Genomic DNA, 18,918 nt, shown 5'->3' on the forward strand with positions numbered 1-18,918 from the left:
ATAAACAAGATCAGAATTGCCCTGTTACAAGCAAATATTCCTTTCCAATGAAGTTTCAACAAGGAACCTATCAGAGAAAAAATTCATTATTGCCCTTAATAACATAACTAGAAAGATATACATAGCCTTTTTGGCATAACACTAGTTAAAACTTGTTCAGCAGAAGTGAAAATGGCATGATAATGAGTTAGCATATTTCCAGAAGTTGCTATCTACACTGTGATTCCCAGTGTTGCTAAAATTAGTTCAACGAAAGCGGTATTAGCAACAACCCTCCTAGCATGAGAAAGCTGCAAATATAGAAGAGAGATATTTTCAACCTTATGGATTATAGCTTTGAAACAATCAATTTGTGAACTGCCCAGAGAGCTTCCACTGTTGGGCAGTATAAAAATTAAATAAATAATCTACTTGTTAGCAAATGCAAGCAAAATAAGGCTCAGGTATTTTAATTTATATCAAATAAGGTTATAGATTTTATTTTACTTCTAAAGGAATCTCACCTCATCTGAAGAGTCACCTTGCCCTGAAGCTGGTGTAGCACCTGCAAAACCTTGTGAAATTAAAAATTAAAATATCCTTTATAATTCACTCGTAACTGGACAAATGAATAAATTTGAAACTTTTATTCTAAAAATTAAATCCACATTTAACTCTGGGTTAATCATTCAATCAAGGGGTACCTAAAGGTGTCTGCAAATCAAATGTAACAAGAAAATGCTAAACCCTTGAGAAGGTGCTGCTTGTGATTTTTCTATGGACTGTATCCAATCAGATGTGTGAGACCTAATGTAATTTATATGGTGCTAGCATAGGGGACCTCTGAGTCCCCAGAAAATCCACTGCACACAGTAACAATGCTAACATTACACTACAAGGTACTTATACTAGTACTAGATCATTTACATTAGCACTAGGGCCAACTGGATAGTACCCAAAACCTAGAATAGTACAGAAATGCTTGTTGTTGAAATGCTATCTGAGCCACAGTTATTGTGTGGTCATTCAAAATATCCTATTTGCTAATAAACAGAAGCCAGAAACCTAATATGTCTACAATAATTTAATTCTACTATATAAGAATGCAGATACTCTCAAATTTTGGAAACCAGATAAAGGTTCTGATATATTTTTGTTTCCAGTGTTTATGCAGGTTCAACTACATTCTATGTTTTAACATGCTGAGTAAATTCATGCTGGAGTGTTTTGGCATAATTTTAACAACATTCAAATATAAACAGACAGAGATACAGACAGATGCAGACACACATACGCACACGCACTCCAGATATGTTTGGAACAAACCTTGATTTACGGGAGTGCTGCTTCCAGCCGCTTGTTCCTGTACTCCACATGCGAGCTTATCTTCTGGAAATGTAAGTCCAGAACCTTTTAGAGCTACAAGGTATTTTTCATGACTTTTCCTTGCACAAGCATTTTCTCCACCACCTTAAATATATTTCAAAAATAAACTTTCAGTCTAAGGAACAAACTCTTAGAGTAACAGTTTATACAATAAATGATATGGTATGAAAGAAATTATATAGCATTTCCACTAAATAAATGCACCATTACTCATTTGAAGCACAAGATCTATTTGTTTTCCTTCACATAGTTCTTTCCACCTGTAAATATTATATTTTCCAGAAAACTGCAATGCCTTGTTTTACAGAAAAAATAACTCCTCTGTAGGTAGCATACCCACAACTACCCTGAGCAGATTGTGTAACTGTGGTCACATGTAGCAGACTTCTCTAAGCCTGTGACTATGTCAGGACTAACAATCCCCCCCACACAACCCTTTCCCATGTCTGCACTGTTTCTGTTTTGTGTTGTGTGTGTGGGGGGGGGGGGGTTGGGGGGGTTAATTCTTGAAGGCTGAGCATCCTACCAAAGTAATTAGGAATGCTAATTTGACCCTTGACACCAAAAGAAGAATATCAGCAAGGCTGGATCTTCTAATATACCAAAAGCTTTGGCATTTCTCGACTCTTCATTTATTCAACTTGGTTTTCTGAAGGCTGCATACCTATTCTTATCTTTTGGATTCTTCTTAAGTTAGTCTTAGAACCATCTTTGAATGCAGTTGGGAACATTCTGATAACCTAGAAATGCTTTATATAATTATGTACTAAAGGTAGATGTGGGAAGAAAAGGAACTGTACAAAATACTGAAGTTCTACATAGAGGGATAAACTCAAAAGATGACATTTTATGTCTTCATTAAAGTTTGAACTGCCATATTCTTCAGCTACCAGATCTGCGAAAAAAGGCCTTTTTCATCAAGTTTGCCACTTGTCTGCTCAGCTGGATAATAATTACCCACATAAAAGTACATGAGATGAAGTTGTACCTGTCCCTCCATCCTCCACTAACTACATGCTCAGTTCCACAATACCATCACTATGCCTATTGATGTCCTCTTGGACACTTAACACTGAAACTGTCAGGCAGATAGTCCGGCTGTTCTGACAGTTCCAGCACCAGAAAGAATGGTGTAATGTCATAAGGATTCTGGGAAAGCAGAAGTGACAGAAAAGCACAGTTGAACTTCATCAGCCAAGGGAAAAGGACTACTGAGGTGTCTGTTCATGTGTGCATTACAATATATTGTATGCAGCCTTGAGGATCATTCACTCAAAAGTTAGGACAGTCTTAATTTCTATAAGAATTTTATTACTCCAATGCTTTTATTCCAGTTTTTAAGGCCTATGGGGGGCATATGTACAAGCTCACCACTGTTCCTTCTCCTAAAACAATCAACAAGCAGGAAAGGCTGATATTAAAAGTGCAGAACAAATGGATAACACTAAGAATTCCTCCAGACAAGATAAAACATTAACTCACCAGAGCTGAGATCTTTATAGAATTGCTGATTTGTCAAAACCTGAGTAAGGACTGAACGCATTGCTCCTCCCATTTTTGTCAGATCTTCCAAAAATGAAATGTGGGGTTCCAATATCTGAAGGACTTTTTGGAGGTCTTTTTCTGATGGTAGATCAAGAACTGAGGGTAAGGGAAGAGCAACAAGCATACGATTAGCTGCACATTTTTATTTATTATTTATTTATTTGGGATATTTCTAGCTTGTCCAATCACTCTGCGCCTCTGGACAGCTCACATACCGAACACGCTGTCCCATTCCTACAACTAAAACCTCACACTGCACACCTGATTAGGCCATGTATGTGATTAAGCCTGGTCACATCTGTAAATTGGTCTTGGCTGACATGGATATTGTGGATTGGTTCTAACCCACTTTCAGGTACAAATAGCTTTGGTCATCTTGGTGGTATGGTATATCATCTCAATCTCTTGAACCTCCAAGGCTTTTGATACCATCAACTACAGTACTCGAGGTGAACCCAGAAGATGGTGCTGTGGGACTAGTAACCCATGGCCTTTTGAGTACACTGTTTTAATCCTGCCCCCATGCTTTCCAATATTTAAATTAAACTATTGAGAGAAATCATCTAGGAGTTTGAGCTAAAATGAAGTTCTACTTCACTTCTATCTACTAGTCCCTCAGATGCTGTAAACGACTCAATTTGTGCCAGGAAGCACTTCTGAGATCCATGAGTGCAAGTACACAGACAGAATCCTGATAAGGTAGAGGTGCTGTGGAAAGGGAAATCTACTGAGCTGAATGAAACTATACACCTACCAATGAATGGGGTGGTACCTTTCTGATGGACCCAGTGCAACGCTTTGTAAGTTATAATGAACTCTCTGAAGTGCAAGTCATGTCAGTGACCAGAAGCACCTTTTATCAACTTTTGTTGTTTTGCCAGCTACCTATCTGAAGCCCCAGTCATTCACATCCTGCTTACAGTCATATATTCCTGACTATTACTTTTGGGGCACAAGAGACAGAACCAGATGATTATGGAATTCCCTATCACAGGAAATACATTTGGTTGTCTTGTTGACTGATTTAAAAAAGGCTCCAAAGAGCTCACTGCTTACATCTCCTGTTGGTCAATACTTAAGATGTCAATTTTAACCCTTGCTCCTACTCTACTGTTGATTTTGGAATGCTTTTAGGTTGCTATGGTATCTTGGTACTCAAGGCTTGTAGTCTTAAGAAGAGCCAAGCTGGATCAGACCAAAGAGCTATCTAATCCAGCATCCTGTTCATACAGTGGCCATTCAATTGCCCATAGAAAAGTCACAAACAGGACACAAAGGCCACATAAAGCTAGTGTGTCACAGTGGTTAGAGAGCTGGACTGAAACTCAGTGCATCCACTTTCTAATCGCTATTCGGCTACGAAGCTCAGTGGGTGCCTTTGGGCCAGTCACTGGTACACAACTACAGCAGGTCTGCATTCCAAGTTAAAGCACGAGTCTCTGGCTCCCAAGGATGTAGGCCTTGCTAGGCCTGGGTGCCGTTTCTCTTAATAATGATGTAGCACCTTTGTTATCTCTTCCTGGCCCCACCTCAATGCCTTCACAATGACGGACACTCTTGAGGCCTGATAAAATGGATCAAAGGACGACCACCCCTCTGTTTGCATCCCTGAACCAACGCCTTATTGGCCCTGCCAGTATCTCTCTGCACTCACATAAGTCGATGAACTTATGCTCTGAAGCCAGACACCCCAATGTCTTGGCATCCCGGAGAAGGGGAGGCCTCCACCAAGGGACCTTGACCAGCCAGGCAGGGACCCTTCTCAGTTATTGTGCCTTCCTACTGGCTCCCTGCCCTTCATTGTTCCCTGGCAGCTGTGTAAACAATCCATGTCCCTGCTACCTCTTCTCTCTCCAATAGACTTCGCTGGCTGCATGCTGTATACTGTGCTGTGGTAAACATGTAATCTATATAAGCTTGCCCTTGTGCTCTTGTTCAGACTGTCCAAGGAGGCGCCACTGATCCTGTCCATTCCAGCTGATTGAGGCCTACTATGCAGTGGTTACTGCATAAGTGACTTGCTGTTAAACGTTTTGGAAATGCTAGCTAGCTAGCTGTGTGCACAAATAAATTTCTCTTTGTAAGTAAACCTGGAGCTTGCATATTCCTTCCTTGGAATCCCGAAAAGCTTTTGCCTCCAGCCCAGGCAACTCAAAAGTCTATTTTACCTCACAGGATAAAATGGAGAGAATAGGATAATGTATGCTCTCTTAGAAGAAAATGGGTGGGAGATCAATATAAATAAATAAATGGTGCCCGCCTGCTCATGTTCTGCAGCAACAAGCTCTCCTCTTTTCCCTACACATTAGTTCAGAACCAGAGGCTTCTAACTATAGTCTTCAATTACATTAAAGCTGACCAGTCAGGATTGGCTTTATGGTACAAAATGGGTAATGTAAAGGTTGTTAGTAGGAAGCATCCATCAAGTTAACAAGCCACCTTATTCTGAATTAAGTTCCGCCTATGGTACAAGCTGATTCTAAACTGACCCCCCCCTCCTCCTTTCGCTACCAAACAGAGTTATCTCCACCTTCAGAAAGGTTCACAGTGTTTGTCAGCCAAATGGCAGAAACTCTGAATATTAATCGGTCAGCTCTTTCAACCTGTCATTAGTCAACTGGGCTGATATACCAATCTCACTATGACCCTCCCTGTTCTATACTATCTCCCACCACAGAGAAGGCCCTCCTCCAGGTACTCTCCCTCCAGATCTCTCTCAGGGACAGCTCCCGGAACAGGACCTCTACCTCATTTCTCAAGGGGTAGGAGGGCACATAGGGAAGAAGGAGCTCCTTCAAGTATCCTGGACTCAAGCTGTTTAGGGCTTTATAGGTCATAACCAGCACCTTAAATTGGGCCCGGACTTCATCTGGTAGCCAGTGTAACTGGTAGAGGACCGGTGTTATATGTGAAAACCAGCCAGTCCCCATTAACATCCTGGCAGTTCTATTCTGAACCAATTAAAGTATTCGGACCATCTTCAAGGGCAGCCCCACGCAGAGTATGTTACAGTAATCCAACCAGGGAGTTACCAGAGCATGGGCCACTGTTGCAAGGCAATGCTTATGCAGTTAAGGACACAGTTGAAGGATCAGCCAACGCTGAAGGAAAGTGCTCCTCGCCACTGCTGCCACTTGGGACTCCAGAAACAGCTCTGGGTCGAGGAGCACTCCCAAACTGCAAACCCTATCCTTTAGGGGGAGTGCAACCCCATCCAGGACAGAGCTAAAATCACTTGCCTGGAAGGCTGAACCGCGTACCAACAGGTCCTCTGTCGTATCTGGATTTAGCCTCACTTTATTGGCCCTCATCCAGCCCATTACCTTGGCCAGGCACCGGATAAGGACAGCCAGTGCCTCACCTGGACTAGATGTAAAAGAGAGGTAGGGCTGGGTGTCATCAGCGTACTGATGACTCCGCAGCCCAAACTGCCAAATGACTTCTCCCAGAAGTTTCATGTAGATGTTAAAACGCAAGGGGGATAAAATGCAGAACCCTGCAAAGTTGCCAGGGCGCAGAGCCACAATCCCCCAGCACCACCTTCTGGAATCAGCCAGACAAGTAGGAGTAGAACCACTGCACAGCAGTGCCACCAACTCCCAACCCAGTCAGCCTATCCAGAAGGATACCATGGTCAATGGTACTGAAAGCTGCTGAGAGGTCCAGGAGAACCAACAGGGATGCACTCCCCCTGTCCATCTCCATGCACAGGTCATTCTATAGGGCAACCAAGGCGGTTTCAGTTCCATACCCAGGTCTGAAGCCAGAATGAAATGGGTCAAGATGATCAGTTTCCTCCAATAGCACCTGAAGTTGTCCTGCCACCATCCACTTGAGCACCTTGCCCAAAAACGGGATATTGGTCACCAGCCTATAGATGGCAGCCATCTCTGGGTCCAGAGACACCTTCTTCAGAACAGACCTGATCACCGCTTCCTTCAAAGGGGTGGGAACCTGGCCCTCCCTTGGAGGTGCTGATGACCTCCTGGACCCAGGTGCTTATCACATTTTTGGCTTTGCTGAGCAGCCACGAGAGGCAAGGGTTGAGTAGACAGGTGGTGGGTCAGACCAGTCCAAGCACCTTGTCCACATCCTCAGGCTGCAACAATAGAAACTCGTCCAATAAAGGTGGACCAGCTGGCACTGTAGATGCTCCCTGTTCTAGGACCGTATCAACTGTGGAGTCTACCCCATGGTGAATCTGAGTGATTTTATCCTTAAAATGCCGGGCAAACTCGTCACAGTGAGCTATGGATGGTGCAACAGGATCCTTTTTAGGGCCAGAATGCAGTAAGCCATGCACCACCCGAAAATGCTGAGCTGGATGGCACTGTGATGATGCAATGAAAGTGGAGAAGAATTCCTTCTTCGCCGCCGTCACCACCACAGCATAGGCTCAATAATGAGCTCTAAGTTGTGAATGGCCAGATTCGTCCCAGGATTTCCTCTGCCTATGCTCTAGTCGTCTCCCAGCCTGCTTCATCGCCCACGGTTCAGGTGTGGACCATGGTGCCAAGCGGGCTCTACCTGATGGGAGAGGACACTTAGTAGCAATGGTGTTGATTGTCCAGGTCATTAATTATGCTCATATAATATTTTCTTAAAATAACATTCATTTGCAATTTGCTAAATGCTATAACTAAATAGATTATCATTTATTTCTTTATTTAGAATTTTTGAATGCCATCCCATCGCATGAGCCTCAGGACGGCTTACATACAATAAACAAACATAATACAAATAATGCAAATAAAATCCAGATTCACCCTGGCTGCAAACTAAAACCTATAGATGATATTAAAAATTGTTAAAATATTGTTTAAATAAAAAGGTCTTGGCCTGGCACTGAAAAACAAATAACGACAGCGCCAGGCGGACCTCTCTGGGGAGCACATTCCATAGGTGGGGAGCCACCGCAGAGAAGGCCTTCCTCCGGGTACTGAGCCTCCTAATGTCTTTCACAGAGGGTTCCCGGAGGAGGGCCTCTACTGCCAATCTCAGGGGGCGGGAGGGCAAATATGGAAGAAGGCGTTCCTTTAGGTATCCAGGTCCCAAGCCGTTAAGGGCTTTATAGGTGATAACCAGCACCTTGAATTGAGCCCAGTCTTCGATGGGGAGCCAGTGAAGCTGGTAGAGGACTGGGGTTATGTGAGAATAATGCCCAGCCCCCTTCAGCAACCTGGCTGCTCTATTTTGCACCATCTGAAATATCCGGACTGTCTTCAAGGGCAGCCCCACAAAGAGTGCGTTACAGAAATCCAATCGGGAAGTAACCAATGCATGTGTCACTGTCGGTAGGCAATTATCATTCATCTACAGTAAACAAAATGAAGCTTAGTAGCAGTGTTAGGAATTTGTCCTGTAAGACTATCCAAAAATGTAAACATACCTGGCTCACTGTAACCTTCCCTTAAGTACTGAATAAGAGAAAAAAAGAATTGTGGAAGAACTAGTTCTGACATTATCAGGAGATCTTTTGGAACAGATGGAACTTCTGAACTTGATTTTATCCGATGCCTTTTGCAAAACCTGTAAAGCAAATATATTCAAAATTAAACACTACCAGACACCAAATAATACAAAAGATAAAGGTACTAATTAATCTGTACTTACAGGTACATATATAAATGTAAGCTTATATGTTCAAAATGAGTTTAGTTTATTGCACAGTTACTTTAACAAAACATAGCTCTCATCTTCCTCCTCATCTATATCTTACAGAAATTTGTATTCATTCATTCATTCATTACAGATATGAGTTGCCCTATAGGCACAGCTTTCATGGTGATATAGATAACAACAATAAACACAAGAAAATGTATTTTTAAAAGCCAGTAAAACCATCTACAAATAAAAGAAACTGAATGCAGCATCAAAAATATTTTTAAAAAATAAGCATCAAGGCAGTTAAAAATAAGACTATGTAAACATAAAGAGGGGCAATTTTAAAATTGAGCTTTAAAACATTCAGAGTTTATTCAATGAGAACTGGTATATAAATACTGCTAATTATCATATCATGAGGAGTAAAACAAACAGAATGCTAAAAATTAAAAGCCTGAGAGAATAAAAGATCTTATCCTGCTGCAGGAAAATAATCCAAGTGAAAGTACAATGTGGACCTCCCAGGGAGGGTATTCCAAAGCTATTGATAGTTATAGTATTCCTACAATTCAAAACTAATTTATGCTAACTTACTGAATGATGAAAACTATTTTCATCCATTGTTCCCTTAAACAGGTCACAGATGTCATAAAGAACTCAAATACCACTGAAGTGACATAGCAAAGCCCCTTTAGCTAAGGTGAATCACAAAGAAGCTTCTAGCATTATAACCTTCTAAATTCTAAGTTAATAATTTTACCTGGTCAGTTGATCATTTTAAATGTAGCAACCATAATGTATACTATAGCACAAAATATCAAAGTGATCCAATATAAGTTGCCACGAATACAGCAAGTTTAAGTGTGCCAAAAGGTGACACATTTCTGCTTTTCACTCCAACCCATGGCTTGGAATATTAAGTATTTCTTGCAGATTCTGGAGGAAACTACTGAAGTGCCTTATTCAGCCTTGACGAGGAGGTATGCCTTTTATTAATTTGGTGAAATTCTGACCAGCATATTAAAAATTGCCATGTTCCCCTCCCCCCCAAAAGCCTAGTGCAGCAAGAGTTGGCAAAGTTATGTCAGGCATACTCAGTTGCACTTTAAATCTAGAACGCAGCCCATACCCCTTGGTTTTGAATTTAGTGTTCCTGCCTGTATTCCATCAACAGGGAAAAGGGTAGTTAAGAAACTGTCAACCAAGATAATTTTGAAGACTGACAGAATCATTCTCACTGATGAACAGAGGGGGAAAGGAAAAGGCTGTACTGAAACCTTGTCCTGGTGTACTTAAAAGTAAACTATTCTGTACATACAGGTGCATACCTATTCATTTGTACACATCCACTCAATTAATGACTTATTTGTATTTTTCACTTTGTAGTTAGTTTTTCACTGAAATTAACACTTTTCCTTTTTAAAAATAAGAGACAAGCAATCATCAGAAAACCTGCCAGTTACAGCTATCACGTGTTAGCTCAAGCTCTACAAAGCCTGAACACTAGAAGCCAAGCCTGTGGTCTTAACAAAGGTGCTGTGTGCTTGAAAAAGCTATTAGATCTGGTTTTTCCTTGATTTCCTCCTTATACCTACCAACTATTTACACAGAGAACCACTTGCAACAGTTCCAGCGCCAAGAGAATAAAGTACTGCTGGATCTTGCAGTATTCATTAGACTCTTTTGTTTAAAATGTACTGAAACACCCAACTGCAGGTTCATTTGCAATAGCAAATTACTCAACAGAAGTAGAAGTACAGCTTTACGAGTGAAATAGAAAGTGAGACTCATGGTGCTTGCGTAATGTTTTTATCAGAATGAAAGTACAAGGTTGATTCTCCCAAAACAACACAAGTTCAACATGAAATGAAACCAAACAACCTGGAGATCAATGTAAGAAAAGTGTGTGCTGTCTTGGTCCTACTAAAAAAGGAGAAGGGCTATTCTTGCAGCTGCTAATCATACCAACACAACAAGAAAAGCTACAGGTACTCTCAATGATTTGTTGAGAGCATACATGCAGTAATAGTTTCTAGGATTTTTTCACAGGGCAGAGTTGATGTCATGGCAACAAACTTTAAGTTAATCAATTAAGCCACTAGTTGCCAAGATGCACAATACAAGCAAGTCATTTCCACTTTTCTATAAAGAAAACTTCAGACAGCCCGACTGTTGCTTGTGAGAGTAGCATGCAAACATGGACCATAAGTTACAGGCAAAACAACCCAGCAGTTAACACAATAGTAAACATGAGCTAACTGCTGGATTGTTTAACCCCTAAAATAACCCAGCAGTTTTAATTTGCAAAGAAACATCCCTATGGACATCTGCCACATTTCCTTCCATAATGTGATACTGGACTTGCCAAAACAGACATCTAACCCAGAAGCACACAGAACACACCTAAAAACAGAAATTCAGTTTGCCCCCACACCACAACTACATTTGAGAAATGTTCTCTCCACCCCCATTTCATTATTAATATTTAGAAATAATATTGCATATAATAGAAAAATTCAAATACATATCAAGTCAATAATGTCAGAAAAAAGGGGGAGAAGAATGTTTGCTCATGAGCATTTAGCAAATGTAACAAGCAGCATTGTTTAAAAAAAAACTAGGACAACTTAGTTGTTTCTTTTCCTCCTTCAATTTATAAGGCAGAGCTGCCTAGAGAGATGAGACAGCATTTGTGTATGAAAATAAAAATGACTGAGTTCTACAGTTGTCTTTTCCTTTTCTCTCCAGCATTCATACCAACAATAGGCAATGTCCATCACACTGAGCAGACAATATTTGAGAACTGTTTACATACTGGCATATATTCAGCATTCACACATCAGTCCTTACTAAATTGGGGGCAGGGGATAGGATGACTCCAGCTATCACATGCTTACACTATGACAGCAAATTGCTCCTGTCATAATTTGGCAGCACTTGATCATTCTGTCCTGCCAAAAAAGTGCTACTGTGAAGCTGAAATTATGCCTTCACTGATTTACATCTGTCTATTATGCCAGAAAAAGCAGGTATTTTTGCCTCCAATGCTTCTACAAAACTTAAGTACATGATACACCTTTCAAAAGATAATACTGTAACTCTGTTTTTGCTCTCCTATATTATATCCAGGGCATTTACTAACATGCTTTGTTCAGGTGTTACTTTGCCCTGGAAGTCCACTAGGCATGAGATCAACAGTAAGCCTTGAAGTTAAGTACTTTTTCCCACATTCCTCACTCTAGGTACTAAAGAACTTCTTTGAAAATGGGATTTTCCCAGTCCTCAGAAGTACGAAGAGAACAGTAAGCCAGATCCTACTGGGCCTCAACAGCTCTGTAGTTCCTTACATTCTACTCCAGTAACGTAAGAAGCCATGTGGAAGGGGTCATCAATATGTTTACTCTGATATTCACTGGCATGAAAAATAAATACATAGTCAGCTCCTGTCATGGGTCAGTTTCTTAAACTGTTACGAGTATCACAAGAAGACACACAACACAAGGTTCCATTGCTTTGAAATAGCATGGTAGCACATCTCAAGGTGATTCCTCACACCAGGGGTCTCCTAGTTTATGAGTTACTACCTACCTGAACTGAGGAGAAAAAGGGAGAACACATGCAAGACTTTTCCCAGTCTAATCTTGGATTAAATTCTGGACAAAGTAACATCAGACCAGAGTCACAACATCCTAAGTTAACACTCCAGCAATAACAACAAAGCAACACCTTTGTGCCTGTTCTATAGTCAGACTGTGCTTGTATGAATCCAAGACATTATGCTATATGATACAGACATATATATAAGAGAACCAAATTCTTTTAATGTACATGAACATACACAATGGCCTACATTCAATGGACTTCACTTCTGCTCATGCAATGGTACTTTCCCATCCCCCACCCCAAAATCTTGTCCAGAGGATCCCCAAGCCTATGGATTTGGAAGTCAGAGATGAGGAAGAATCTATCCTGTTAGCAAATGCTGCTAATACAGCTTTCTGATTACACAAATACTTAATGAATCAAGACTGTTCTTGATTCTTAGAGGTATCATATAATCAAACACTTGTATTGGCCACCAAAAGCTGTATGGAAGATGAAGATAACAGAAGATTTAGAAATATGAAGAGGAGTACAACATGGATGTATACTTTTGCTTTTAAATTTTTACTCTGAAAACATCTTTAAAGAAGCACTTGCTGATTCACAAGAAAATATCATTGTTAATGGAGAATTGATATGTAGATGATGCAGTGATGCTGGCTGATAATTAAAATGATCTATAAAGATTACTTGATAAAGCCAGTAGAATTTATTAATTTTATTGTATTTGTATGCCTCCCCATAGCTTAGGGGCTCTCTGGGCAGCTCACAAGAAATGTACAACAACATAGCCATAAAACCATAAGATTAAAACTATAACATCTGAAGTGACATAAAACTCAGTTAATATAAAATACAAAACAGGAAAACAAAAAAACCAGCAATAAAGCCAAACAGAGAAATAGCGTGATAAAACTATGTTTATTCTAAAAACATAATTGACTTAGCACTAAATTAAAAACTCCTTACTTGGCAGTGAAAGCAAAATAATGAGGGTGCCAGTAGCACCTCTTTATGGAGAGAATTCCAAAACTGAGGTGAGATAACAGAAAAGGCCCCTTTTTTGCCAGTTCCACCCCGCACCCCCCACTCACCTAATTTGCAGGGAGGCTCACAAAGGAGGGCCTCCATTGAAGATCTTAGTAGTCTGGTAGAGATAAATGGAGACAAGTGTTCCTTGTATGTTAATATGAGCACTCTGAACTGGGCCCAGGCAATAACAGGCAGCCAATGGAGCTGGCAGAGGACTGGCCTGATGTGCTCTCTGGGATTGGTCCTTGTTAGTAGCCATGCTACTCTGTTTTGCATTAACTGAAGTGCCTGGAACGTCTTCAAAGGCATCCCTGAGCAGAGTGCATTACGGTAATCAAGGCTCTGCTCATCCAAATAGGAACACAGCTGAAAAATCAGGCTAAGCTAATTGAAGGTGCTCCTGGTCACCAAGGTCACCTGCAAGACAAGTGACAACTTGGGGTTCAGGAGCAGTCCCAAGCTACCGACTTTAACCTTTAGGGGGAGTGCAACCCCACCTGGGATAGGTTAAAAATTTCCCAGTTGGATGGATGGACTGCCCACCAACAGTACCTCCATCTTGTCTGGATTAATGTTCAGCTTATTAGCCTTCATCCAGTCCATAACTGATCCAAGCCACTGGTTCAGAACAGCCACTGGCTCACCTGGATTTATCATAAACTGTTATGAATTTGTTTTTCAGCAAAAGGCCACCCTATCAACCTATAGGTTCTTCTCAGAATTGTTCAATGGTTGTGTTGTTCAAAGCTGCGATAGCAATCACACTGTAGATTGTGGAGACCAGCTAGTGTGCTGCACAGCACAAGCAGCAAAAACATCTGCCACTCTTCACAATCTTGTTCATGCTGCTGCCAATGACAGCCCCTCTACTGAAGTTCAAGTGATACTTTGGAGCAACCATCACTGGTTTGCCATTCTTTTAAAACTAAATTTCAGCCTCCCAAAAATTGCACAATTGTGTTGGGAATCTTTACTTCTTTTGTCACATTTTGCAAGTGAGCTTCAATGGCAGTCAAATATATGCAGTCTTGCTTAGCCAATTTCCTTCTCTCTCAGTTGTAAAACAGAGCAGCCAAGTGGAATAGGTAAAAGATATGGAAACTAATAAGGCAAAAATACATATTTGTACAAAAGGACCCATTGCCATGTTGTCAATTGAAATGCACCAGTAAAGGACATTGGGATATGGGCTGGAAGACTGAGGGGGCAAGAGGAGCAGGAAGAACAACCCACATGTTGCATTCACACAGTGACTTAGCATGTCAAGCAAGTGTGACCACAGAGAACTACAGAAAAAAGCATTTGACCATGGCATATTTTACGTATCAAGAGGAAAGGTTAACAGGTGTAAAACAGTCTGACAGTATTACTCCTGTGGTTTATATGACTCATTCCAGAACACATACATTAACACAGTATTGTCTACTAGGTGGATTAGATATGTAAAAAATGAAAATAACTAAAACTACAAAGCATAATGTAGGACAATGTTGTTATATTAATTTTGTGAGTTGAAGGCACAAACTGAAGAACTCTTATTAACTTGTTATCATACCTTTGTACATAAAATGAGCATTATACTGATGTAGGTTAAAAGTTTCATTAAAAACATAAAACTGTGGTTTTGCTGCCACCCTAGATTCATTAATACAGAGGAAGTGTGTAATCATTAATCTTTTCCCACATTCATTTTCCCCTCCTACTGGCACAATCCTACACCAGTTCAAATAGAAAAAGTCCTACAATTCCCAGCATGCCTCAGCCAGCATGGCTGCCTGGAAGGATGTTGGGAGTTATAGGGCTTTCCTTCTGTCTAAACATGGATAGAACTGCACCTTAAAACTACAAACCAGGAAGTTGCCAGTGTGGACTATGCTTCTGCACTGATTCACTAGTTGGCCTTGAGTATTTACTCTCTCATTCTCAGTTCACACATTCGCAATACGGTGAATAATTATACCTTACAGAGTTGTTGCAAGGACTTTGACTAATATATCTAAACTATTTTCAATACCTGAAAGTGCAATACCAAATAATATTAATACATACCACTTTCTACCCTTTGGATGATTTTCTATCATCCTTAGTGATTTCACACAAATACACACGCACCATCATAACATGCACAAAGGATGCACTTACCAAACCACTAAACGCATGTTTGAATCATAGGTACAGAATCTCAAGACAAGAGGCCAAATCCAATGATCTGTAGTTCTCTAGGAATCACCTACAATTCAAACTCCCACTGACTGAACAACAAATAGCCTTTCCACTCTCTCCTGAATCAAGCCGCTTACAGCAAGAAAGCTTAGGGGAATACAGAACCTGATGTGTATGGAAGAGTAGTTGTGTTTGAGCTCCTGTTCTGGTACTGCAAACAGATCCCTGGGTTGCGTATTTGCATTCCTGAGCCACTACTGAAAACCTGGATCAAGTTAGTGGATCCCAGAGTTGCAGCAAAAACCACAAAATCCTAAAATCTGCCTTCTTCACTTTCCCTAGAACACCATCAGTGGCATAGTGCTTTAGAATCCCACTGAATTTAAGGAGTGTAATTACTTCTTAAAAAACATGTATAGGGTTATAACACATATCTATAAAAGATCAAAAATTATTTTGTTTGTTACCACCTAAACTTAAGGAACATGAATGCAGAACCAAAGGCAACTATTTATTCCAGATGAATGAATGTGATGCAGTAGGTCAGCCTTCCCTAACTGGTACCCTTCAGATACTTTGGTCAACAACTCCAAACATTCCTGACCATTTGAAGCTGCTGGAAGTCCAAAGCTTTTGGAGGGCACCATGCTATGGAAGGCTTGAATCTTTAGACAGGTCCACACTTACCGGTTCTCCCAGATCAGAGTCAGGGACTATTATTTTTACACACGCCTAGCCAAGTAGTGAGTGATAATGTAAGCAGCAGATTCACCTCGTCCTTTTAAGCACAGCTGCACACAGGGTCCTCCTTCCGACTACCCGTCAGCCAGACTGCAGGTGACACTACCCCCCACTCACACGCGTACACACGCGCACAGAAAAACACACACAGCACTCACCCGGCCTCCCGCATGACGTTGCCGTCGCCGCAGTCACAGGCGCCCCCCGCCTGGCTGCGGAACATATTGTAGTCGTGTCCGGCGTGCTCGCCTTGGTGAAAACACTCGGCGCACAGGCTCATGCAAGGCGAGATGCCGCAAGTCCGGCAGCGGTAGGCCACGAAGTTGGCCGTCCACACCAGGCCGCAGAGCGTGGCCGGGTCGTAGGCCCTCACCGCCTGCACGAAGCTGTCCCAAGGCTCGCCGCCCGCCAGCAGGCAGCGGCACCATGCCAGCGCTTCGGACACCGCCTCGCCGCCGCCGCCCGCCGCCGGGCACAGCACCCGCTCCAGGAGCGCTTGCAGCTCCCCGGCAGCCTCGGTCTCCTCGGCAGCGCTGACACTGAGGGCCGCTTTCAGGCGCGCCGCCGTGGCCCGCTTCTCCTGGGTGCTCGCTCCGGCTCCGGCGCCCGCCATGACGGCCACCTGCGACTCCCGCAGCAACAGCAGCTGCTAGTGGCAGCGGAATCTGCCGGCCCTTACTGAACTCCCTTCCTCGCCAGCCTCTGCTCAATCCCTCTCCCTCTCTCTCAACCCAGCCTTCCCCTCCCTTCCTCTCCTAGCGGCGCCTCTCGCGATAGCCGGGAAAGCCGGCACCCTGCCCGTCTCAAGCCGCCTATTCCTCGCGGCCCTCCAGGGCTTCTGCCCCCGCGCCTGGCTGGCTCTTGGCCGCTCGCTTCTCCCCGCCCTCGCCCTCCTCCCGGGACTCGCGGCTTGAAGCAACCTCAACCCCTCTCTGCCGTGCAAAGGCGCTACAGCCGCTGCCTCTGTGTTTATGTGCGCGCGCGCGAGCGAGCACACTCACGGAAGAGCATAAAACGCACTCTTATATACCTACTCAAGGCCTTCTAAGACAGCCCTCCCTAAGCTGCTGCTTTCGAGATGTTTTGGAGTGCACCTTCCTTCAGCCTCAGCCAGCATGGCCAATGGTCCAGAATAATGGGAGTTGTAATCCAAAAGGCGGGCACCAGCTTATGGGAAAGACTACCTAAAGGACCAAACAGGTGTTTTAAACTATGCTTCTTGTTAAACGACCCTATAACCGCACAGTCTGAACTAACTCGGGAGTAAAACGTCCTTTTTATTGATTTAACTCTCATGGGTAAGAATTGCTGTGATCGAGACGAGCTGCATCTTTTTCTGTAAGGCTGCCCCATTGCTAAGGTTTTGAATTGATTCGCTACACCCACGAGCTGAGATACTTTAAAGCGGGGCTGGACAAAAACAAATCATCGACGAAAGGACTTCTGCACACTTCCATGATGAGCGAGGCAGTTAAGTAAGCGACTGGGCGCCGTCGGAGGGTAAAGGCTGGCTGGCGACTTACTATCTTCATGCTTTCCTTGTAGGCGTCTCAGAGGCATCTGGCTGGTCACCCCCTGTAGGAAAGATGACACTAAACCACATGGACCTGTGGGGTCCGTCTAATCCAGCTAGGGTGTAAATGCGTCCTTTTAACAGCAGCCTGAGAGACGAATGTTTGGTAGATTTTATTCGAAGATCGTCCTGGCTTGAAGCTTTTCCCAGCATTTGTCTCCGTGCCAGAAAAGGCTTCACCCATTCAATTTCCTCTGAAGGCGCAGGAGTCCAGCCAGTCCTAAGCAGAAGAATTCGAAACAAGACAAGACAATCCGATGAAGCGACCTGTAGTAATCAATCTGGCTATAAAACATGGCCTTTATTTTTCACAAGGATAAAGAACAAGGAGTTTAAGCGTTTCAAATTATAAGCTGAGCCACTTATTTCACTTCTCATCGCCCCCTGCCCTTTGTGGGGGATCTATTAGAAACATAAGGTGCTCCGTAACCACAAGTCGAATACTCGATCCCCCTAGTTCAAAATTATCTGACTCAGTCTATACACCCTGGCTGGCAACAACACTTGCAGGTCAGGCAGGGGTGTCTCCTGGCTTTACCAAGGGATGCCAGGGATTGAAATCTGGGGAGTTTTGCACGTAAAGGATGGAATCTTATCAGTGAGCTACAGCCATTCTTCATTGCAGCTACTAATGTTTAAAATAAATTATTTAAGGTGCCTGATTAGATAGAAAAAGGTCCTGCAACTCCCAGCATTTCCCACTCAGTACGTTGCGAATTGTAGTCCAACACATCTGGAGGGCACCGGTCTGGGCTTCTACACAGTCCAGTACAGAAGTAACAAAATGGAAAGTGGAGATACAAAATACATCCCGATGGGGGTGAACACTATTTGAATGCCATTGAATTCAATGGCGCTTACTTCTGAATAGCCATGATTTGAATAGAATAAGGATTACACAATAAAACTGCAGTCTTGTGCAGATGATAGCGGTGTTAAATATACATTTCAATGGGTTTAGGCGCGCCTAGCTCCACCTTGCGAATCGATGCATCTTTACTCAGAAGTAAAATCTACTAAATCAGCTTATTTCCTTATTGCGTTTTTGTGAAGGATTACAGACTTAGCAACATTTCGATTCACAATCTTGTTAAACCGGATTTCTTCAGTCCAAGCTGTTCCACCCCACAGCGTATCTATCCAAACTGAGAGTTACCATCTCCGTTGGTTTTCTCCCGTTTTTCCTGTTTCCAGAAGAGGGGGCAAGTACGGACTCCTGAGCGGAATTTACCACCTTTTAGGAACTAAAAGCGAGCAGCTGTGTTTCCTTCTGTGTGCAGGGGACCGTTTAA

General features: G+C 42.5%; 1 protein-coding gene and 1 long non-coding RNA gene across 6 annotated transcripts in view; both read right to left on the reverse strand.

The window, feature by feature from the left end:
- Positions 1-16,921, reverse strand: part of UBR3 (ubiquitin protein ligase E3 component n-recognin 3) — a 111,954-nt gene extending 95,033 nt beyond the window's left edge. For 4 of the 5 annotated variants that reach the window (XM_044417965.1, XM_044417964.1, XM_044417962.1 and 1 more), the window contains exons 1-5: positions 16,212-16,921; positions 8,300-8,439; positions 2,848-3,006; positions 1,306-1,449; positions 504-553 (exon numbers count right to left, since the gene is read on the reverse strand). In XM_044417965.1, the coding sequence (XP_044273900.1) occupies positions 504-553; positions 1,306-1,449; positions 2,848-3,006; positions 8,300-8,439; positions 16,212-16,666 (948 nt within the window). In that variant the 5' untranslated portion in view covers positions 16,667-16,921. The remainder of the gene's footprint in view (positions 1-503; positions 554-1,305; positions 1,450-2,847; positions 3,007-8,299; positions 8,440-16,211) is intronic. The other variant, XM_044417963.1, reaches the window with a different exon arrangement.
- Positions 16,922-17,310: 389 nt separating this feature from the next.
- LOC123017008 lies at positions 17,311-18,861 on the reverse strand. Its single transcript, XR_006413523.1, has 2 exons — positions 18,783-18,861; positions 17,311-17,846 (listed from the first exon to the last, which is right to left on the reverse strand). It is a non-coding gene; the product is annotated as an uncharacterized LOC123017008 (long non-coding RNA).
- Between the last annotated feature and the right edge of the window lie 57 nt (positions 18,862-18,918).

The sequence above is a fragment of the Varanus komodoensis genome, unplaced genomic scaffold (assembly GCF_004798865.1).
Source record: "Varanus komodoensis strain SLA01 unplaced genomic scaffold, ASM479886v1 scaffold9, whole genome shotgun sequence".
Lineage (NCBI taxonomy): Eukaryota > Metazoa > Chordata > Lepidosauria > Squamata > Varanidae > Varanus > Varanus komodoensis.